Source organism: Sinocyclocheilus anshuiensis, unplaced genomic scaffold (genome assembly GCF_001515605.1).
Source record: "Sinocyclocheilus anshuiensis isolate Anshui unplaced genomic scaffold, SAMN03320099.WGS_v1.1 scaffold882, whole genome shotgun sequence".
NCBI classification, from domain to species: Eukaryota; Metazoa; Chordata; class Actinopteri; order Cypriniformes; family Cyprinidae; genus Sinocyclocheilus; species Sinocyclocheilus anshuiensis.
In genome coordinates this window covers 1,027,912-1,044,684 of record NW_015540910.1, presented here as the reverse complement: position 1 = coordinate 1,044,684, position 16,773 = coordinate 1,027,912, and the positions used below count along the sequence as shown (strand labels likewise).

At 37.1% G+C, this 16,773-nt stretch overlaps 1 protein-coding gene across 1 annotated transcript in view; it reads right to left on the bottom strand.

The window, feature by feature from the left end:
• Positions 1–3,067: 3,067 nt before the first annotated feature.
• LOC107689244 (kinesin-like protein KIF21A) overlaps positions 3,068–16,773 on the bottom strand; it is a 22,296-nt gene continuing 8,590 nt past the window's right edge. The window contains exons 14-29 of the mRNA XM_016487186.1: positions 15,790–15,935; positions 15,567–15,711; positions 15,237–15,431; positions 14,822–14,923; positions 13,531–13,696; positions 12,024–12,081; positions 11,546–11,600; positions 10,960–11,162; positions 10,636–10,758; positions 9,296–9,432; positions 8,295–8,469; positions 8,035–8,190; positions 6,507–6,624; positions 6,059–6,229; positions 5,053–5,252; positions 3,068–3,777 (exon numbers count right to left, since the gene is read on the bottom strand). Of these exons, the coding sequence (XP_016342672.1) occupies positions 3,720–3,777; positions 5,053–5,252; positions 6,059–6,229; positions 6,507–6,624; positions 8,035–8,190; positions 8,295–8,469; positions 9,296–9,432; positions 10,636–10,758; positions 10,960–11,162; positions 11,546–11,600; positions 12,024–12,081; positions 13,531–13,696; positions 14,822–14,923; positions 15,237–15,431; positions 15,567–15,711; positions 15,790–15,935 (2,208 nt within the window). The 3' untranslated portion in view covers positions 3,068–3,719. The remainder of the gene's footprint in view (positions 3,778–5,052; positions 5,253–6,058; positions 6,230–6,506; positions 6,625–8,034; positions 8,191–8,294; positions 8,470–9,295; positions 9,433–10,635; positions 10,759–10,959; positions 11,163–11,545; positions 11,601–12,023; positions 12,082–13,530; positions 13,697–14,821; positions 14,924–15,236; positions 15,432–15,566; positions 15,712–15,789; positions 15,936–16,773) is intronic.

Here is a 16,773-nt window from a genome sequence, read left to right as displayed (position 1 = left end):
ATTTTCCCAAACAAGTTTTTTCTGCTTCATTAAAGCCATAATTTTTCAGCTAAACCAAAAACATTTGGTTGGAAATTGGAAATTCTCCAAATGGCTTGCTTCTCATGGGAGAGTGAGTTCAAAAGGCAAATCACCAGTAATCCTATAGTATGTAGATGATTTATTCATATAAATACATTTTACACTCTGAAATTAGAAATTAGCCAGATCAATCATAACAGTATTTTAAAAGATGTCAAGCGTGTGTATGATAAGAGACTTCAAATCATCAAGAAACTTAATTCAAATGATCATATTTGTGTGTAAATGTGTGGAGCTTTGCAATTTAATTTCAATTTAAATAAATAAATAATCTAAAAGGTTTTTTTGAAGCACTATTTTTAGCGATAGTAATCCATTCATTTACCGTATTGACCCGAATATAAGACGATGTTTTTTTCTTGGAAATACATCTGAAAAAACGCGGTCGTCTTATATTCAGGGTCTAGACTTTGACATGTCAATAATACACCCACAACAATAGGTGGTGCCAGATACGCATAAAACGAGTGTGCCATGAAATACGTAACGTAATGCGTGTTGTAAAGATCGCAATGTAAAAACAAAAGAAAAATAAAACATTACAGCTGCATGAGTCGTGACTGTCACTTAGCGTGATGGGACCAAACTCCCTTTGTGATTTTAAAACGTAGGACAGTACCCAGATTTGAAGACTACAGTAAGATTTAACTTGAACTTGAACTTTAATTTTGGTAGGCTATTATTAGATGGATAGCCTAAATGTCCTAATTCAGATGGGCTACCTGTTTTTTTTTTTTAATGGTATATCAAAAAGTGTATATTTTTTAAATGTGATTGTTGGTACATTTTACCAGTTTTTACCATACTTTCAAAACAAAAATTAAAATAGGAAAAATATGCAATATGAAAATAATTGAAGACAAAATGTGTTTTACTGAGAAAAAACAAGATTTGGTTTTTAAAAAGCCTTTTTCCAAAAGGTACATCAGGAAAAAGGGGGGTCGTCTTATAATCAGTATCGTCTTATATTCGGGCCAATACGGTAATATAAAAACAACAAAAGTCAATGAGAAGTCTAGTGTGTGATCAGGTTTTCCTACATTGTGAAGACTAAAAAAAAAAAAAGTAAACCTGAATAAGAACATATAAGAACGGTTTAATAAACATACCAAAGAACACACCGTTTTATTGATAGAAAATATCATTAGTTATGTATGTAATTCATTGGAAAGCCCCCATCATGATATGAAAACAAATGCGTGTGTGTCATCGGTTTACCGTTTGACTATGACACACGGGGAAAATAATCATTACGAAATCCACCTTTACTCAAACTGCAAAGCAATTAACTTCACTTCTTAAATTGTAATCCATCTCAGCAAAGCACCACACAGTTATTCCACAACAAAACAAAACTTATGTTTTAACTAACAGCTGGTGGGAGAAGCGTTGTGGATAGCGTTTGTTTTGGTGCGAAAGAGAGTGACAGCTAGAGAAACTCCGAGAGTAAAAGTACGGTTGAAATATATACAGTTTTCCATTATAATATCCACATATACTACACTTCATAAACACACACTTACGGATGATATTTCTGGAAGAAACCAGGTTATAACCTGGTTTTGAGCCAAAATGTCACGCGTAATTGCGTCTTCTCCAAAATGTACCATTAAAACACCACACATAATATCAATAAAAAGGCAGTTGTGCGTAAAGGTGTGAACGGTACTTAAACGTTCCTCACCTGCACGAGACTGTAATCTCAACTTTTGTAGCAGGAATAGTGGCGTTGAGCGGGTCGAAGTCTCCTATCGTCGCCATATTCAGGAAACCGCAACTGCTCATGCTGTTCATGATGAGGAGGTTTCTTATCTTTAACCCTTTTAGACGGAAGAGGACGGACGCTCGCGCCGCTTTACGCGAGGGAATTCATGGGCGATTTCGAAAGATTGCAAGGAGGAAAGCAGAGCTTCTGTCAGACCATAACAGAGACAGCGTCCCCTCTGCTCTCCATTTGAGAGAGTGTGAATGTGTTAGAGAGAGTGTGTGGAGCTGCATGGGCGAAGGAACGATGCCACACTTGGAGAATTATTCGCTGTGTATTCATCTGAGACTCAAAACAGATTTAACACGAACAATGCCGTGACAGATACAACAACAACAGTGCAAAAGCTTCTTGTTCTTAATGTCATTCTGCTTCTTGTTATAAATAATAATACTAATTATTATTGTTATAGAATATAATAATTATTATATAGTTAATTGTTGTATAGCCTACAACTGTTGTATAATGTAATTATTATTTCACCTATGGCATAGTTATAGTATTAGGCTATAGTATGAATGTTATTAAAGCAATATATATATATATATACAGTATACATAAGATTTCATTAGTTCATAAACATAATTGCTTCGTTATATCAAGCTATTTCAAACATTATCATAAAACTAATGAGAACCCATTTGCAGGGATAATTCGTTTTATATTTTTAATTAGAGCCACACTAACATCTAATTGGCATTACATTAATTGGTACATTAACATTAATTGGCAACAAGTATCAAATTAAAATGTGCATGGATTCAAATTCGGTATGCTTGGGGTCAAAGGTCATTTTTGAGGCGCATTAAGGTTGGTTTAAATCCATAATAATTTTTTTTGTTTGGTTAATATTACACTGAATTGCATTTTACTCATTTGTAAGAGTGGTAAAAAAAAAAGTACATTTTGCCAGATTTACAGAATTTTGGGTTTGTGCCAAAGCCATGATTTTAATTCAGAAACACTCAAAACTCCCAAGCACTTTTTGATCCCCGAAAAAATGATAAATGTCAATGTAATTTTTTTCAAATAGTCCCTTTAATGTAAAGACCATCTACAGTATATCCATACACTATATTTGCCAGTTCACCGTCCATTATGTGTGGACTGCCACCTAGTGATATTATTCTGACCCTGCAGTTTCACTACTCAACATTATATCAAGCACAGTACATTCCTTTAACCTTATTCTGTTAGACTAAAACACTGCAGAAACACCTGTAAGATTTTGACAGATGTAGTTTATTTCACTCGCCATCTGACATTGATAATAACTACAGTACATCAGAGGAAATATTTTTTGCACAGCGTACTCTAAGGTTTCAACCAGAAAATGAAAAAGAACCAGTTCAGGCTTTATATAAAGGTAGGCCAGACACTGGTGCAGATATCATTGTAAAGTTCCAGTGCAGTTAAGACTACAGTACGGGTGCATTGAGATCTGGGACGTGTCGTAGTTCCATTGGAAAGATTCACACAAAGAGAGTCTAACTTTGGTCAACAAACATCGGAAAAGAGCTGTCATCAATATTTAAGGAATAATTTAAAAGCATATCTGTTCAGTCCAGTCAACATGACATTCACAAACACGTGTGCTTCTTAAGCACTGCTCATACGGCAGTCTGTGATGCCCAAAGCCCAGCTTTATGACGGTGCCACACCAAAAAAAACACTTATTGACCTACAATATCCCCCCTTTACAGTCAGCAACAGCTAAATGGGGCACTTCAACACTGTAGATGAGGAAATATACAGCAGCTACAACAGGAAACTCTCCTCTGAATCGCTGCCAGAGTTTCAGGAAAGAAGCGTCACATTGGTAGAGGAAATTCTTCTGGGAAGCCAAAACCTTCACAGTGACCTTGTGTTCTCTTCAGTGAAGGCCGTCCTCTAAAGATCCGTTCACTTGCCAGATCTTGACTGTCCGGTCACTGTGAAAAAGCAACGAGAGAATTCGAATCAATAATTTATACAGTTTTACTGCTCACTTTAAAGCAGTGTTAGCAACCGTTTTCTATATTTTCTGAAAAGCGAGTGGGTGATTATGGGCCAAAAGCTGCCACAATGCTAGGCTGTTGTGAATCCTGAGTGGTTGCTAAGGTGTTGCTACACAATTGCTAGGGTGTATTACTAGTAGTCAGTACTAGTAGTTACAGTAGTCCATCACTGATTATAGATTAGATTATCAAAACTGTAGTTAGTAACGTAATCCAGGTTACTCATTTTAGGTAATGTATTCTGACTACTAAATATTAATGTCCTCAGAGATATTTCCGGCTGACAAAAATGTTTGCGAATCCCTTTGTTTCATACATGGTCTAACTGCTTGAGAAGTACTTTCCCGCCCAAATTCAGAAGCATGGATCGTAAAATTATTTTCATGACATTTACATGGCCATTCAACGTATATTGTGAATATAGTCAAAGCTAATTTTTAAAAAAGAAAATTTTAAAATTAGGGAGAATAAATAAATTATGTATAATTTACTGACACTGCATGAATAGCGTAATCCTGTAATCCATAAAAAAGTAACTGTAATCTGATTATGAGTATTATATTACATAATATACTTGATTTTTGCAATCTGATTACGTAATCCAGATTACATGTAATCAGTTACTACCCAGCTCTGTTGCTATCCATTTGCAAAAAGGTTCCCATGTAGTTAGTAGGGTGTTCTAATCATTTTTAGCACAATAGCTTGCTAACATACCAGTTACATAATGTATTTGCACTTTCTAGTAATTTCATGACATTGTAGCGACAACACAGCATGTCCGTAATTTCATTACCATCAAATAACCAACTCAAAACAATATCAGGTATGAGTTTGTAAGTTCATAAATTATCCAAGAAAATTTCAGTTACATACTATATTCAAAATACTTTGATAATTTAATGACTTATTAACTTGGGCATGTCCATCCATAGAACAACAAGTGAAAATGAACAACTATAGATCCATGATGTTGCCACAATGTTGTAATTACTAACTGACAAACTCACAAAGTTTTAGCATGGCAACGTAAACAGTTCCATCATGGCAGAATGTTGCTATGCATTGGGTTTTGGGTTAGGTTGTTACCAAGGTATTGCTAAGTTGAGTGGTTGTTAGCGTAAGCTAAAACTGAAGCTGTAAATTCTGTTTATTTGTATTTCATATATGTGTGTGTTCTTTGTTGATATCTGAATGTCTGTCACTCACTCTGAGGCGGTAAAGAGCTGACTGCTGTTTGTGCAGATGTCATTGACAGAGCTGTCATGACCCCTTATTTCTCCCAGAGCTCTAAGCATGTCTGTGTGCCAGAATTTGAGCAGTCCGCTCTTGCAGCCGCTCATAACAGCGCTGGAGCCAGGGACCACCGCCAGAGAGCTCAGGAGATCAGAGTGAGCCTGTTCTACCTGCTGCAAGATGAAGAAAACATGCAAACAAATCAATTACAGCAGGATAACCAAAAGTGGGAGGGTTTTACTATACCCAGTTTTTATGTGTGATAGTCTGTCTAAATGATTAAAAGTCATTTCAGGATTTATTTTTAGATAAAAGTCAACCCTGTTCCAAACTCTAGTGATCTGTCTACTGTCAAAATATGGAAACATCTGAAACCAAATAACCGCTACTAAGATGAATGGAAATGCTAACAAATGGCTTTTTCCAAGTATTAAAGACTTTAGGCATTAGCATATTGCTAAGCTAATGACTTAATAAATGAAACACTAAGACACTAGACTGCTAACAATTGCTTTTAAAAGTATGTAGCATGTTATGCTAGTCTAGCATCTTAATCTTCTCATAAGAGTGATTCACAGTTAAGTTGATTGCAAAAGTTTTGTGTTAGCATGTGGCTAAGCTACATTATTGTGTAAAATAGCCACATTTTAATGAGATTAACCATAACCAGTTTCTAAGAGTACTTATTCGGTATTACAATAAAAGGAGGTATATTTCTAATAATATTTGATCGTGATTCCATCATCTTAAATGACAAGTACAAGGACTATTCTTTAAATAATTATTGCAATGCTGACTTACATTTGAGTCACAGTGAGATCTTAAAAGTAGGCACCACTGTTTTGCTACATACTGTTTGGGACCGATTTAGTTTTGGGAATGATGCCTGAAAATGCTGCTTAGGTAGGCAGCTCACTAGGATCTGGAACACAGCCATAGCGTTTACCGCAAAGCTGACTTTCCTTGCAACATAACTTACCTCTTGTAGCTGTTTGCGGGTTAAGTCCCATTTTTTAATACAGGAGTCTCTGGCAGCAGTAAAAAGTGCATCGCCGTGAATGGCCAGAGCCTCCAGCCCATCCTGATGGGATGGGTCGAAATGATGTGTGGCGCTGATGCTGCCCTGAGCGCCTTCCACCACGTCAAACATCTGCAACACATGAAAATAAAAGCCTTAGAGATGCATCACAAGTCCCAAAAAGCATGTCTATCAGAGTCCGAAAGCATGTTCCTGGATAGCCATTTTGTTTCTTGTTGCACTTGAGGCCATATTAATAGTTTAAACTACTGTTTGTGTTCAAGCATCCATAAATGAGCTGCAACAGCTTGTATAATTGTGCATGAGCCATGACCAAAAGGTGAAAATTATTATTAATCAGCATGTGCATGTTAGTTCACAGAGAGCATGTTAGAATGTCCGAACATACCTTCACGGTGTGATCTTTTGAGCCTGTTATGACCACATCTTGACCCTTCCCCATCTGGTCTACTGTAAGACACATTACCGGCCCCAGATGTCCCGTCAGTTTTCCAGTAGATACAAACCTGTAGACAACACAAACAAATAATATGTAAATGGAGACTTAATGCTAGAATACACTACAAAGTTTTTAAAAGGCGTCTTATACTTGCCAACTACAACATGAAAAATATAGATTATATTGTATGTTAGCTTGCTTGATTGTTTGGTCCAAACCTGATATTGACTACTCAATATTTTGTTTGCACTTCCCATTTTGCTAGTTAACAATGATGCAGGAGAATATTGCAAAATGCATACCACTGCTCGCTTTACTTTTATACTTTGCTGGTGTGTACACAGCTTCGGAAAACAGCATTCAAATCATCCATACGAACCAAAATCTGACATCAAACGAACCAGTGTGCGCACCAAAATGACTATTGTGAGTCATGCAAGTCATGCATGTCAATTAGCATGTCATAGTAACAAGAAAATATGCTTGGGACCACAGGTTGAGACCTGTAGTTCCAATCACACAAACTGCGAACCACATTAGTCGTTTCAGAAACACTGAATTTACACTGGAACTTGTGACCATAGTTGGCTAACGATGCTTTTGGGAAACACACCCCAGGTTAGTTAAAGGAGTACATTAGCATGTCTTCTACGATCCATTCCCTCTTTTAGGTCAACTATTGTCATACAGTAGTTGGGTTTAAGAGAATATAGCTAGTTTCCCTGTAGAAAAAAACAGCATATGCTGCTTAGGTATGTTTTGGCGCTGGGATGCTGGTTTAAGCTGGTCCTTTTTGAGGAAGTCGTGGCCTAATGGTTACAGAGTCGGACTCATAACCCAAAGGTTGTGGGTTCGAGTCTCGTACCGGCAGGGATTGTAGGTGGGGGGAGTGAATGTACAGCGCTCTCTCCCACCTTCAATACCACGACTGAGGTGCCCTTGAGCAAGGCACCGAACCCCCAACTGCTCCCCGGGCGCCGCAGCATAAATGGCTGCCCACTGCTCCGGGTGTGTGTTCACGGTTTGTGTGTGTTCACTGCTGTGTGTGTGCACTTTGGATGGGTAAATGCAGAGCACTAATTCCGAGTATGGGTCACCATACTTGGCCACATGTCACGTCACTTTGCTGGTTTAAGCTGGTCCTTTGCTGGTTTATGCTGGTCCTTTTGCTGGTTTATGCTGGTCATGTGCTGGCAAAGGACCAGTTTAAACCAGCAAAGGACCAGCTTAAACCAGCATCCCAACGTCAAAACATACCTAACCAGCATATGCTGTTTTTTTCAACAGGGTTGAGTGTACAAATTAGCGTGACGATTTGCGTGCTACCATGTGGAAAAAAAGTGCATTCTTAATGGCCACATCTGTAGACGAGTAAAACAACATCTAGTTTAATTTGAATATTTGAAAGTAACACTATCACCATGAGCACTATAAAATGCATTTCTTAGTTATAGTCCCTATAGTCTTTGTTTAGTACCTTCTCAAGTCCCACATCCTGACCATGTTGCCTGATGCAGCATAAAGGAATGTTCCGGAAGGATTGAGGGCGATCTGATTGATCTGATTTTCTCCTGGAGGAATGGCAACAGAACTGCTTCCACAAGTGTCACCTTGAGACACCTGTCCAGAAGATCTGAAGAAGACAGAGAGCTAAAAATGAGCAACCATAGGTAAAATATTTAGAAGCATTAGAGAACACTGGCTTTCAATAAATTAAACAATACCAGGATGACTCACGTGAGGGTGCGGATGCATTTGGCAGAGTCACGGATGTCCCATACTTTGACATAAGCAGTAGAGACAGTGAAGACCAGGCTGGAACAGTATCGGACTGACACTACACTGCTGGGATGATCTCCAAGAGACATGATCTCCTGACCCGTTACCAGGTTCCACACCTTACATGTGCGATCTGAGATAAAGAAGGAATGGATGGGGATAGAACACAATGTTTATCACTCTTGTACTGGCAATGCATTAAGGGTAACACTCTGAAATTCAGAAGCAGAAATTCTTTGCATTCATAATTAGTTATATTGCGCATTGTGGTACTATTGTGAACGCATCGAAGACTGAGAAGAACAAGAAATTGTTGAATGAAGTCGTTATTTTTGTTTTCTTTGTGCACAAAAAGTATTTTCTTTTTCTATTCTTTTTCTATTTTAACTATTCTCGTAGCTTCATAAAATTACAGTTGAATCACTGATGTCACATGGACTATTTTAACAATGTCCTTACTACCTTTCTAGGCCTTGAACATGGTAGTTCCATTGCTGTCTATGGGAGGGTCAGAAAGCTCTCGGATTTCATCAAAAATATCTTAATTTGTGTTCCGAAGATGAACGAAGGTCTTACGGGTTTTGGAACGACATGAGGGTGAGTAATTAATGACAGTATTTTCATTTTTGGGTGAACTATCCCTTTAACCCTCTGATCCAACCCCCTTATTTACTGCTGCTAGAAGAGATGGATTGAATGTATTACCTGAATTTTAGTTAGCTAATAATAATTTAAACTCAAATCAATGTTACACCCATGTATTTATTTATCTGTTAATCAACCATGTAATATATTGCATAATATATATAGATCGTCATTATTGCATAATAAACAACCGGCTGACTGTGCATGAGGTGACATTTAGTAAAGTAAATGATATACTCCTTTGTATTTTACTGTAGTAAAGACCTGTTTGTAAGGCTGTAACTCCTTACATGAAAAACAAAAAGTTCACTGACCCTTTGAGCCAGTGAAGAGCAGATCATCAGTTGAGTCCACACACAGCAGGGGTTTAGTATGACCCTCGGCCACATGCACACACTGCAGTCTGGCTGCTCGACTGGAGCGCACCGCCTGAGCTGGGCTTGCTGGACCTCTGGACCAAAAAACACATGATACCGATGCATTAAACACTCATTAAAATCAGACTAATAAAATGCACTGGCTCTGTTTCAAAGCTGCCTATAGCTAGAGAGCGCTTTTAGGGATCATAGGTGTGGTCACAGAATTTTTGCCAGCAAATCCATTCATTTCAATAAGAATCCAAGGTATTGGAAATTTCATGTGAGGGCGAAAGATTTTCCCACACAGATTTCGCAACAGGTTCAACGGGTGTAGTAATGTGAAGCACAGTTCACACAGTGGTCAACTAAGCCATTTTCTGTTTGTCACTGCGATCATGAACTCACGCGATCATACACTGTTTCCAATAGACCTTTTTTGGAAATATTTTGACAACATTTTGCTAATGTGACCAGACCTTAAAAAGTTGGTTCACCCAAAAATTTGAATTCTGTCATCATTTACTCACCCTCATTTTGTTCCAAACCTTTATGAGTTTCTTTCTTCTGCTGAACACAAACAAAGATATTTTTGAAGAATGTGGGTAACCAAACAGTTGATGGTAGTCATAATATTTATTTTTCCATATTATGGAATTCATTGGCTTCCGTCAACTGTTTGGTCACCCACATTCTATAAATACTCTAAATTATTCTTTTGTGCTCAACAGAAAAAAGAAACTGGGAACATCTTGAGGGTGAGTAAATGAAGACAGAATTTTCATTTCTGTGTGAACTAACCGTTTAAGACATGTTGTGTGTGGAGGGAAAATAATTGATTGGAGAAATTGCAAATCATTTCATTACAATAAATTACATCCTCAAAAACATATCATAATTATGTAATTTTGAACGAGTGAAGGCCTTTATTATAGCAGATATGTGAATGTACATGTCCAAACTGAATACCACAGATGATATGCAGTTTCACAACAAGAGCCGCCACTCCCACATCAATGCAGGATCAGACAGAGAAAAGAATTATGGGAAGATCAAAGCAAATCAGGTTTTGAAGTGGAGAGATAGACGCTATTTTTGTGTTTCTAACACAACAGCAGTGCCTGAACAGAACAAATGAAAACTGAAAAACTGTGGCTGAAACTTGGTTGGAAATAATGTAAAAGTGGTTATTTTGTTATGGGAATGAAAGTATAGATGTTCACTTTAGAACATCTGTAAACAAATTTAGCAAAGATGTTTGGAAGGAGGACATTTATGAGTAGCAAGCCATTTCTTACTGTTTGTCCAGGGTTTTGGTTCTTTCTGTAGGGTTCTGGCTCCTGTCCTGTGCTCTTCTGCGGGTGAGAGGCGAGCGGTCCAGGGACTTCCTTTCTGTAGCCGTGGGAGATCTGGCACTGGAGCTACGCATTAGACAAAAGCCAGTGTGACTTAAAAACCTCACATCAGACGTGACTGTAAAGTTTATTAGAATGTGTCGACATGTTTATGAGCAGTTTAGAATAAAGGAATGGCTGCTAGAATAAAATGATTTTTCAAAAAAGATTGTAAAAATAAATGTTTACATAATACTTGGATTATGCTTCTGCTTGCCAAACACTTACACAACATTTGTCTTGGATGCTAAGCTAGAGGTGAAGGCCACTGAGTCTCTGTCTCCTAAGTAGGGAACGGGTGCAGGTTCTTTATGTCCTTCTGGACTCTCCACTACAGGAAGCAGAGGGGCAGAGAAATCCTCTGGAGGGGCATCAGGGTCACCAGTGTTGGCGTACAGCAGCTCCATTTGGGTGGTGGTTCTTCTGCGAGCCTAAATTGATCATATACTCAAATAATGAATTCATACATCAGGGAAAAGGATTATTTTGTCTCGCTTTTGTCTTATGATCTAGTATTCAGCTCAGTCAATGCTCTCAACATTCTTTTTTCTCTTCAATGAAGATAATTAGGGCTTCTGTTACTGTTATTATTGTTGTATGACAAACTATTAGTCTGTAATTATCAATTAGTTAAACCATAATTATGTGGATAACAGAGTGGGAAGTAAATAATGCAAAACTAAATAGGCTATTTTAACAAACTACTTGTCACAATAGGTTTTGATCACACTGTATTTAAATTTATTTATTATTAAATACTGTAGTTGTTTTTTAAATATATAAATGAATAAACGAAGAATTACTACTGTTCTACCTTATTCCTGGCTTTGGTTTCTCCACAAAGTTTCATGAGATCCGAAGCCAAACAACTACAAGACACACAGAAACAGACGCTGATATTGATTTAAATGCACACAGCAGCCAAATAAATGTTTGCGGATGAACATGTTATACAGTATACAGTAGTGCCTCCAAAAAGCGCACAACAAACAATTTCACAAGTAGATTAAATTAGCCTTCACCAAATGACTGACATCAAGTAAATGACATCAAGGCAGAACGCTGCATTGAGCAGCCGCGTTCAGTTTTTAATTGTAGTGTCTGTTCTTTTACTGATTATTTTTATTATTATAAAAAATCAGAACGACAGTGGGGGTCGGTGCCGCGGTGGGCAAATGACGTAACCAGTGTTGCGGCTTAACGCCGGTATCACCGTCAGCACAGTCTATCGCGGCAAGCATAATTTACAATTGAGTTTAAAGAGTTTTATTGGTCTGACTCTAGTGCTTTACCTCTTCTCTGTGGCTGGACTCTGTGCTGATTCATCGCTGCTGCTTTCATCGCCATTTTCTGAGCAAACACACACACACACACACACACACACACACACACACCCACACACTTTAGCATCAGAAACACTTGTGCTCCCTCATTTTAGCTTTGTCAGTATGATATCAGTGAACATTAATATTCAAGCGACATGCATCATAGTGTTGTTATCACAACCCTGAATTCAACAGAACTAGAGGACAGGAGATATGGTCAGTCTCTAGCCAGGACACCAGCATTAGGGTTGCAAACATCTTTTTTAAGGATGTATGGTCACTAAGTCAGACGCAGAGAAAGGAAACTAGTTAATGAATATGTAGTTCAGCTGTACAGCTCTATCTATCTATCTATCTATCTATCTATCTGTCTGTCTGTCTCAGTTTGTTCTGTTTCTTCTTCAATGACTTTGTCTTGAACTGATTTAATTAATGTAATCGATTGTTCAAAAGAACTGGTTTGCGAGAATATATCAAACTTCCCATATCTACCTGCATTTTTGCTAATGTAGTTTCAATCTCTTAAATAAATGTGTTATTAAATAATTTTATAAATATGTGACCCTGGAGAACAAAACCAGTCTTAAGTCGCTTGGGTATATTTGTAGCAATAGCCAAAAAAACATTGTATGGGTCAAAATTATCGATTTTTCTTTTATGCCAAAAATCATTAGGATATTAAGTAAAGATCATGTTCCATGAAGATATTTTGTCAATTTCCTACCATAAATACATTAAAACTTAATTTTTGATTAGTAATATGCATTGCTAAGAACTTCATTTAGACAACTTTAAAGGTGATTTTCTCAGTATTTAGATTGTTTTGCACCCTCAGATTCCAGATTTTCAAATAGTTGTATCTCGGCCAAATATTGTCCTATCCTAACAAACCATAAATCAGTGGAAAGCTTATTTAAAAATGTATAAAAATCATTTTCAAAAAATTGACCCTTATGACTGGTTTTGTTGTCCAGGGTCACATATGCTATTAAAAACATCATAAGGAATAGTTGAGAAACTAAGAAATGTAATATTGTGTAATATCTTTGCAGTATTCACAATTGTATTATTATTTTTTATCATACAGTATAATACTGGAATTAGAGCTGAATCTAACACTATAAGACTCTACATCCTCCAAGAGTCTTCAAGCTCTTAAGACTTTTTAAGTGCTTTTATAGTTGATGCTCCAGTTGAGAGACCTCATGTTCCTCAAAGAGTAAAGTCCACAGGGGGTTTAAGCAAGACCCATGCAGCTCTACGCTACTGTTACTGTCTGTTAGTCTGAGGGAGAGACACATGCACTGGTGGACAGCTCTAGTGGCCTCTACTTACCCGATGGCACGCTACCTAGTTCTGTTTGAATTCAGGCAACAAAAAGACAATAGCAAATCAAAATCAAACTTAAAATGTACAAGTCTAGAAAACGAAAACCAAACAGCTGAATGTGAACATGCGTTTATGTGTGTCAGACCTTGGAGAGCGTTCCCGAGCAGAGCGTCCAGTTCAGGGTTGAGTTCTGCTTTCTCCTTCAGCATGTGGAAGAGCAGCTGGTTCTGTGTGGCACTGTTTATCTCTGTCTGTTTCAAACGGCCCTCCATCACTTTGATCTGAGACTCCTTCTGTGCAGCTTGCAAGCCCTGAGAACAGTTGTTGTTGGACATTATATTATTATAGCAATCTTTTCTTGAGTCGATGAAATCCATGTGGAAAAAGTCCTGGCCTACATTATTGAATATTCAGTTGCAATCAAAAAAGGGTCTTATTATGGATGTAAAATGTATTGTGAATGTCTTTTTGTGATATCTAAAGTCTTAAATCAGAGACTGTTAATAATTATAACAATGATAATCATTATAATCAAAGATATTTCAATTAAGAATATGCCACTGTAGCTATTTTGGCTGAAACCAATATCTGTCGATTACTAAACTAGTGGTTGACTGATATGACAAAGAGCCAACATACATAATACAATTTAATATTAGCATATAAGATGGCATGACATTAAATTACAATATTTAAAATTCACAAAAATCAAAACAAACAGTTTTATATTTATTATATTATATTATATTATATTATTCCCATTGCTTATTGGATTACTGCTTACTGGATTAAAATTGCCACATTATTTATTAAAAATTTAAATAAATAAATAAAAAAATGTAATCAGAACATGTACTATTGAGGTGAATCCAAGGCTGTATATTATATTATATTATAATATATGCACTCTGCGCTGCTTCTCCTAAAATATCTCTTTTGCACATGTACAAAAGTACACATGTCCAGTATTTATGTAAAGTTCTTGTACAGTCTCTCTCAGATTATGTGTATGTATAATCAACTATTTATAGTATATGTATAGTCAGATGGTTAACTGTTGTATATGTTTATAATTGTTTGCCTTATACGTCTATTGTTGTATGTTTATATTTAAGTTTAATTAGTATGTAATACCGTGGTCCTGTGAGACACGACATTTCGTTCCACAATATGTCCACACATGTAGCAGAATGACAATAAAGCTTGACTTGATTTAAATTATATTATATTCCATTGCGTATATTACATTATATTTTCCAGTAGAATGTCATAAAAATAAGTTTTCAGTAAAAAAAACCTCAAACACCTGAAAGTTGGCCCAATGAGCCCAATGTCGTGCTAATATGTGAAAACGCAAATATCGACCAACCAAAGTATAATTATTGATTTATTTAGCATCTCTATTTTCAAAATCAAAATCTACTGAGCTCCAGTACCTTATTGATTGCCATTGAGAGAAAGTGGTCGAGAAGGACACGGGCCTCTGATAGAGTGCATGAGCTGATCACAGCAGAGACGTCCACTGTATCTCCCTCCTCCTACAGCGGAAAAAAAGGTTTTAAACCATTGAATCAAACATTTCTGTTCCACAATGCATTTTTTTTTTCATCTTAAATAGGGACTGCTTCTGTATGTATTATGGTGATACACTGGGCAACTTTGGGAAATGTTGCCGTCAATGGGCAACTAGGTGAGACACAGGGCCCACGACTGATGTAAAATATCCAGATAGAAATTCATCACCCATTCTCAATGGGAAAGTGCCCAAGCAACATTGCTCGAAAAAAGTTGCCCAGTGTATCATCAGCCTTAGAGTATAATACTGTGCAAAACACAATTTCCCACAAGCACCTTGGCCTCTTCCATCTGCATGATGTTGGCCTGGCAGTCTGCAATGCTGTCGTTGATGTAGTCGATGTTAGCGGTCAGCGACTCCATCTCTTCGTTGAGAGAGAGAACAGTCCTGTCGGCATCCGTGTCTTCGCTGGCGATCTTGTCCCTCTTCCTCATCACTTTCTCTCTGCGCTTTGTCAACTCCTCACGTTGCTGTGCACGCAGAATTAAAAGAATAGTTTGTCAATTAACTCAATTCTGAATTCGCTCAAAATAAAAAAGCAGCATGAGACCATGAGTTTACATTTTGTCCTGTTTGATGAAAATGAAAAAGCTGTTCTTGGTCACCTTAAGCAAGCGGTTCATGTCAGTCTCCATATTGGAGATGGTCATCCTCTGCATGATGATGTCACTAATGCGCCGCTCTAGCGACTGCCATTTGGCCCGCGCCGTCCTGGTAGAGTACACTCCTCCTGTTCTCATCTGGTACTTTCTGAAATACAAGTATCATGACCGCATCAGTCACTCAGATACCTATGAGCCAACCCTTCTGAAATGAAACGCACATTACCTTGTCCCATTAGGAGCTGTGGCCCCAGCAGTTTGTGGTCTGATAGCAGCCGTACGGGGTGAAGACTCCTGCAAAGGCTCTGGTAAACTGACCTTACGGTTAACCTTGCCTGATGCTGGTCGCACTTGGCGCCTCAGGGCAGTTATCTGATTCAAAGAAGCAGGAAATAAAAATCTTAGTATCGTTCTATATGTGTTACAGTGTGAGTGATTAAAGGCATGGTTCACCCAGAAATTAAGATCATAAATCATCATTCATTTACCCTCATGTCGCTCTTTCATTCATCGAAACACAAATTAAGCTATTTTTAACAAAACCTGAAAGATTCCCACCACTGAAAGTTCATTCCACCAAAACCTTTGACACTTTTTGATTTTTTTTTTCTTTTATTTACACTATTTCACTATATCCAAAAGTTTTTGAACAGTAAGATTTTTAATGTTTTTATTTTTTTTTAAAGAAATGTCTTCTGCTCACCAAACCTGCATTTATTTGATCCAAAGTACAGCAAAAACAGCAAAAAAATTGAAATATTTTTACTATTTAAAATAACTATTTTCTATTTGAATATATTTTAAAATGTCATTTATTCCGCTGATTTCAAAGCTGAATTTTTAGCATCATTACTCCAGTCACATGATCCTTCAGAAATCATTCTAATATTCTGATTTGCTGCTCAAAAAACATTTATTATTATTATTATGTTAAAAACAGCGGAGTATAATTTTTTCAGGTTTCTTTGATGAATAGAAAGTTCAGAAGAACAGCATTTATTTGAAATATCATCACTTTTGATCAATTTAAAGCATCCTTGCTAAATAAAAGTATTAATTTCTATAATTTCTTTTATATACTCTAAGTGTGTGTGTGTGTGTGTGTATATATATATATATATTAGGGGTGTAACGGTACACAAATATGACGGTTCGGTACGTACCTCGGTTTTAACGTCACGGTTCGGTATGATTTCGGTACAGCAGGGGG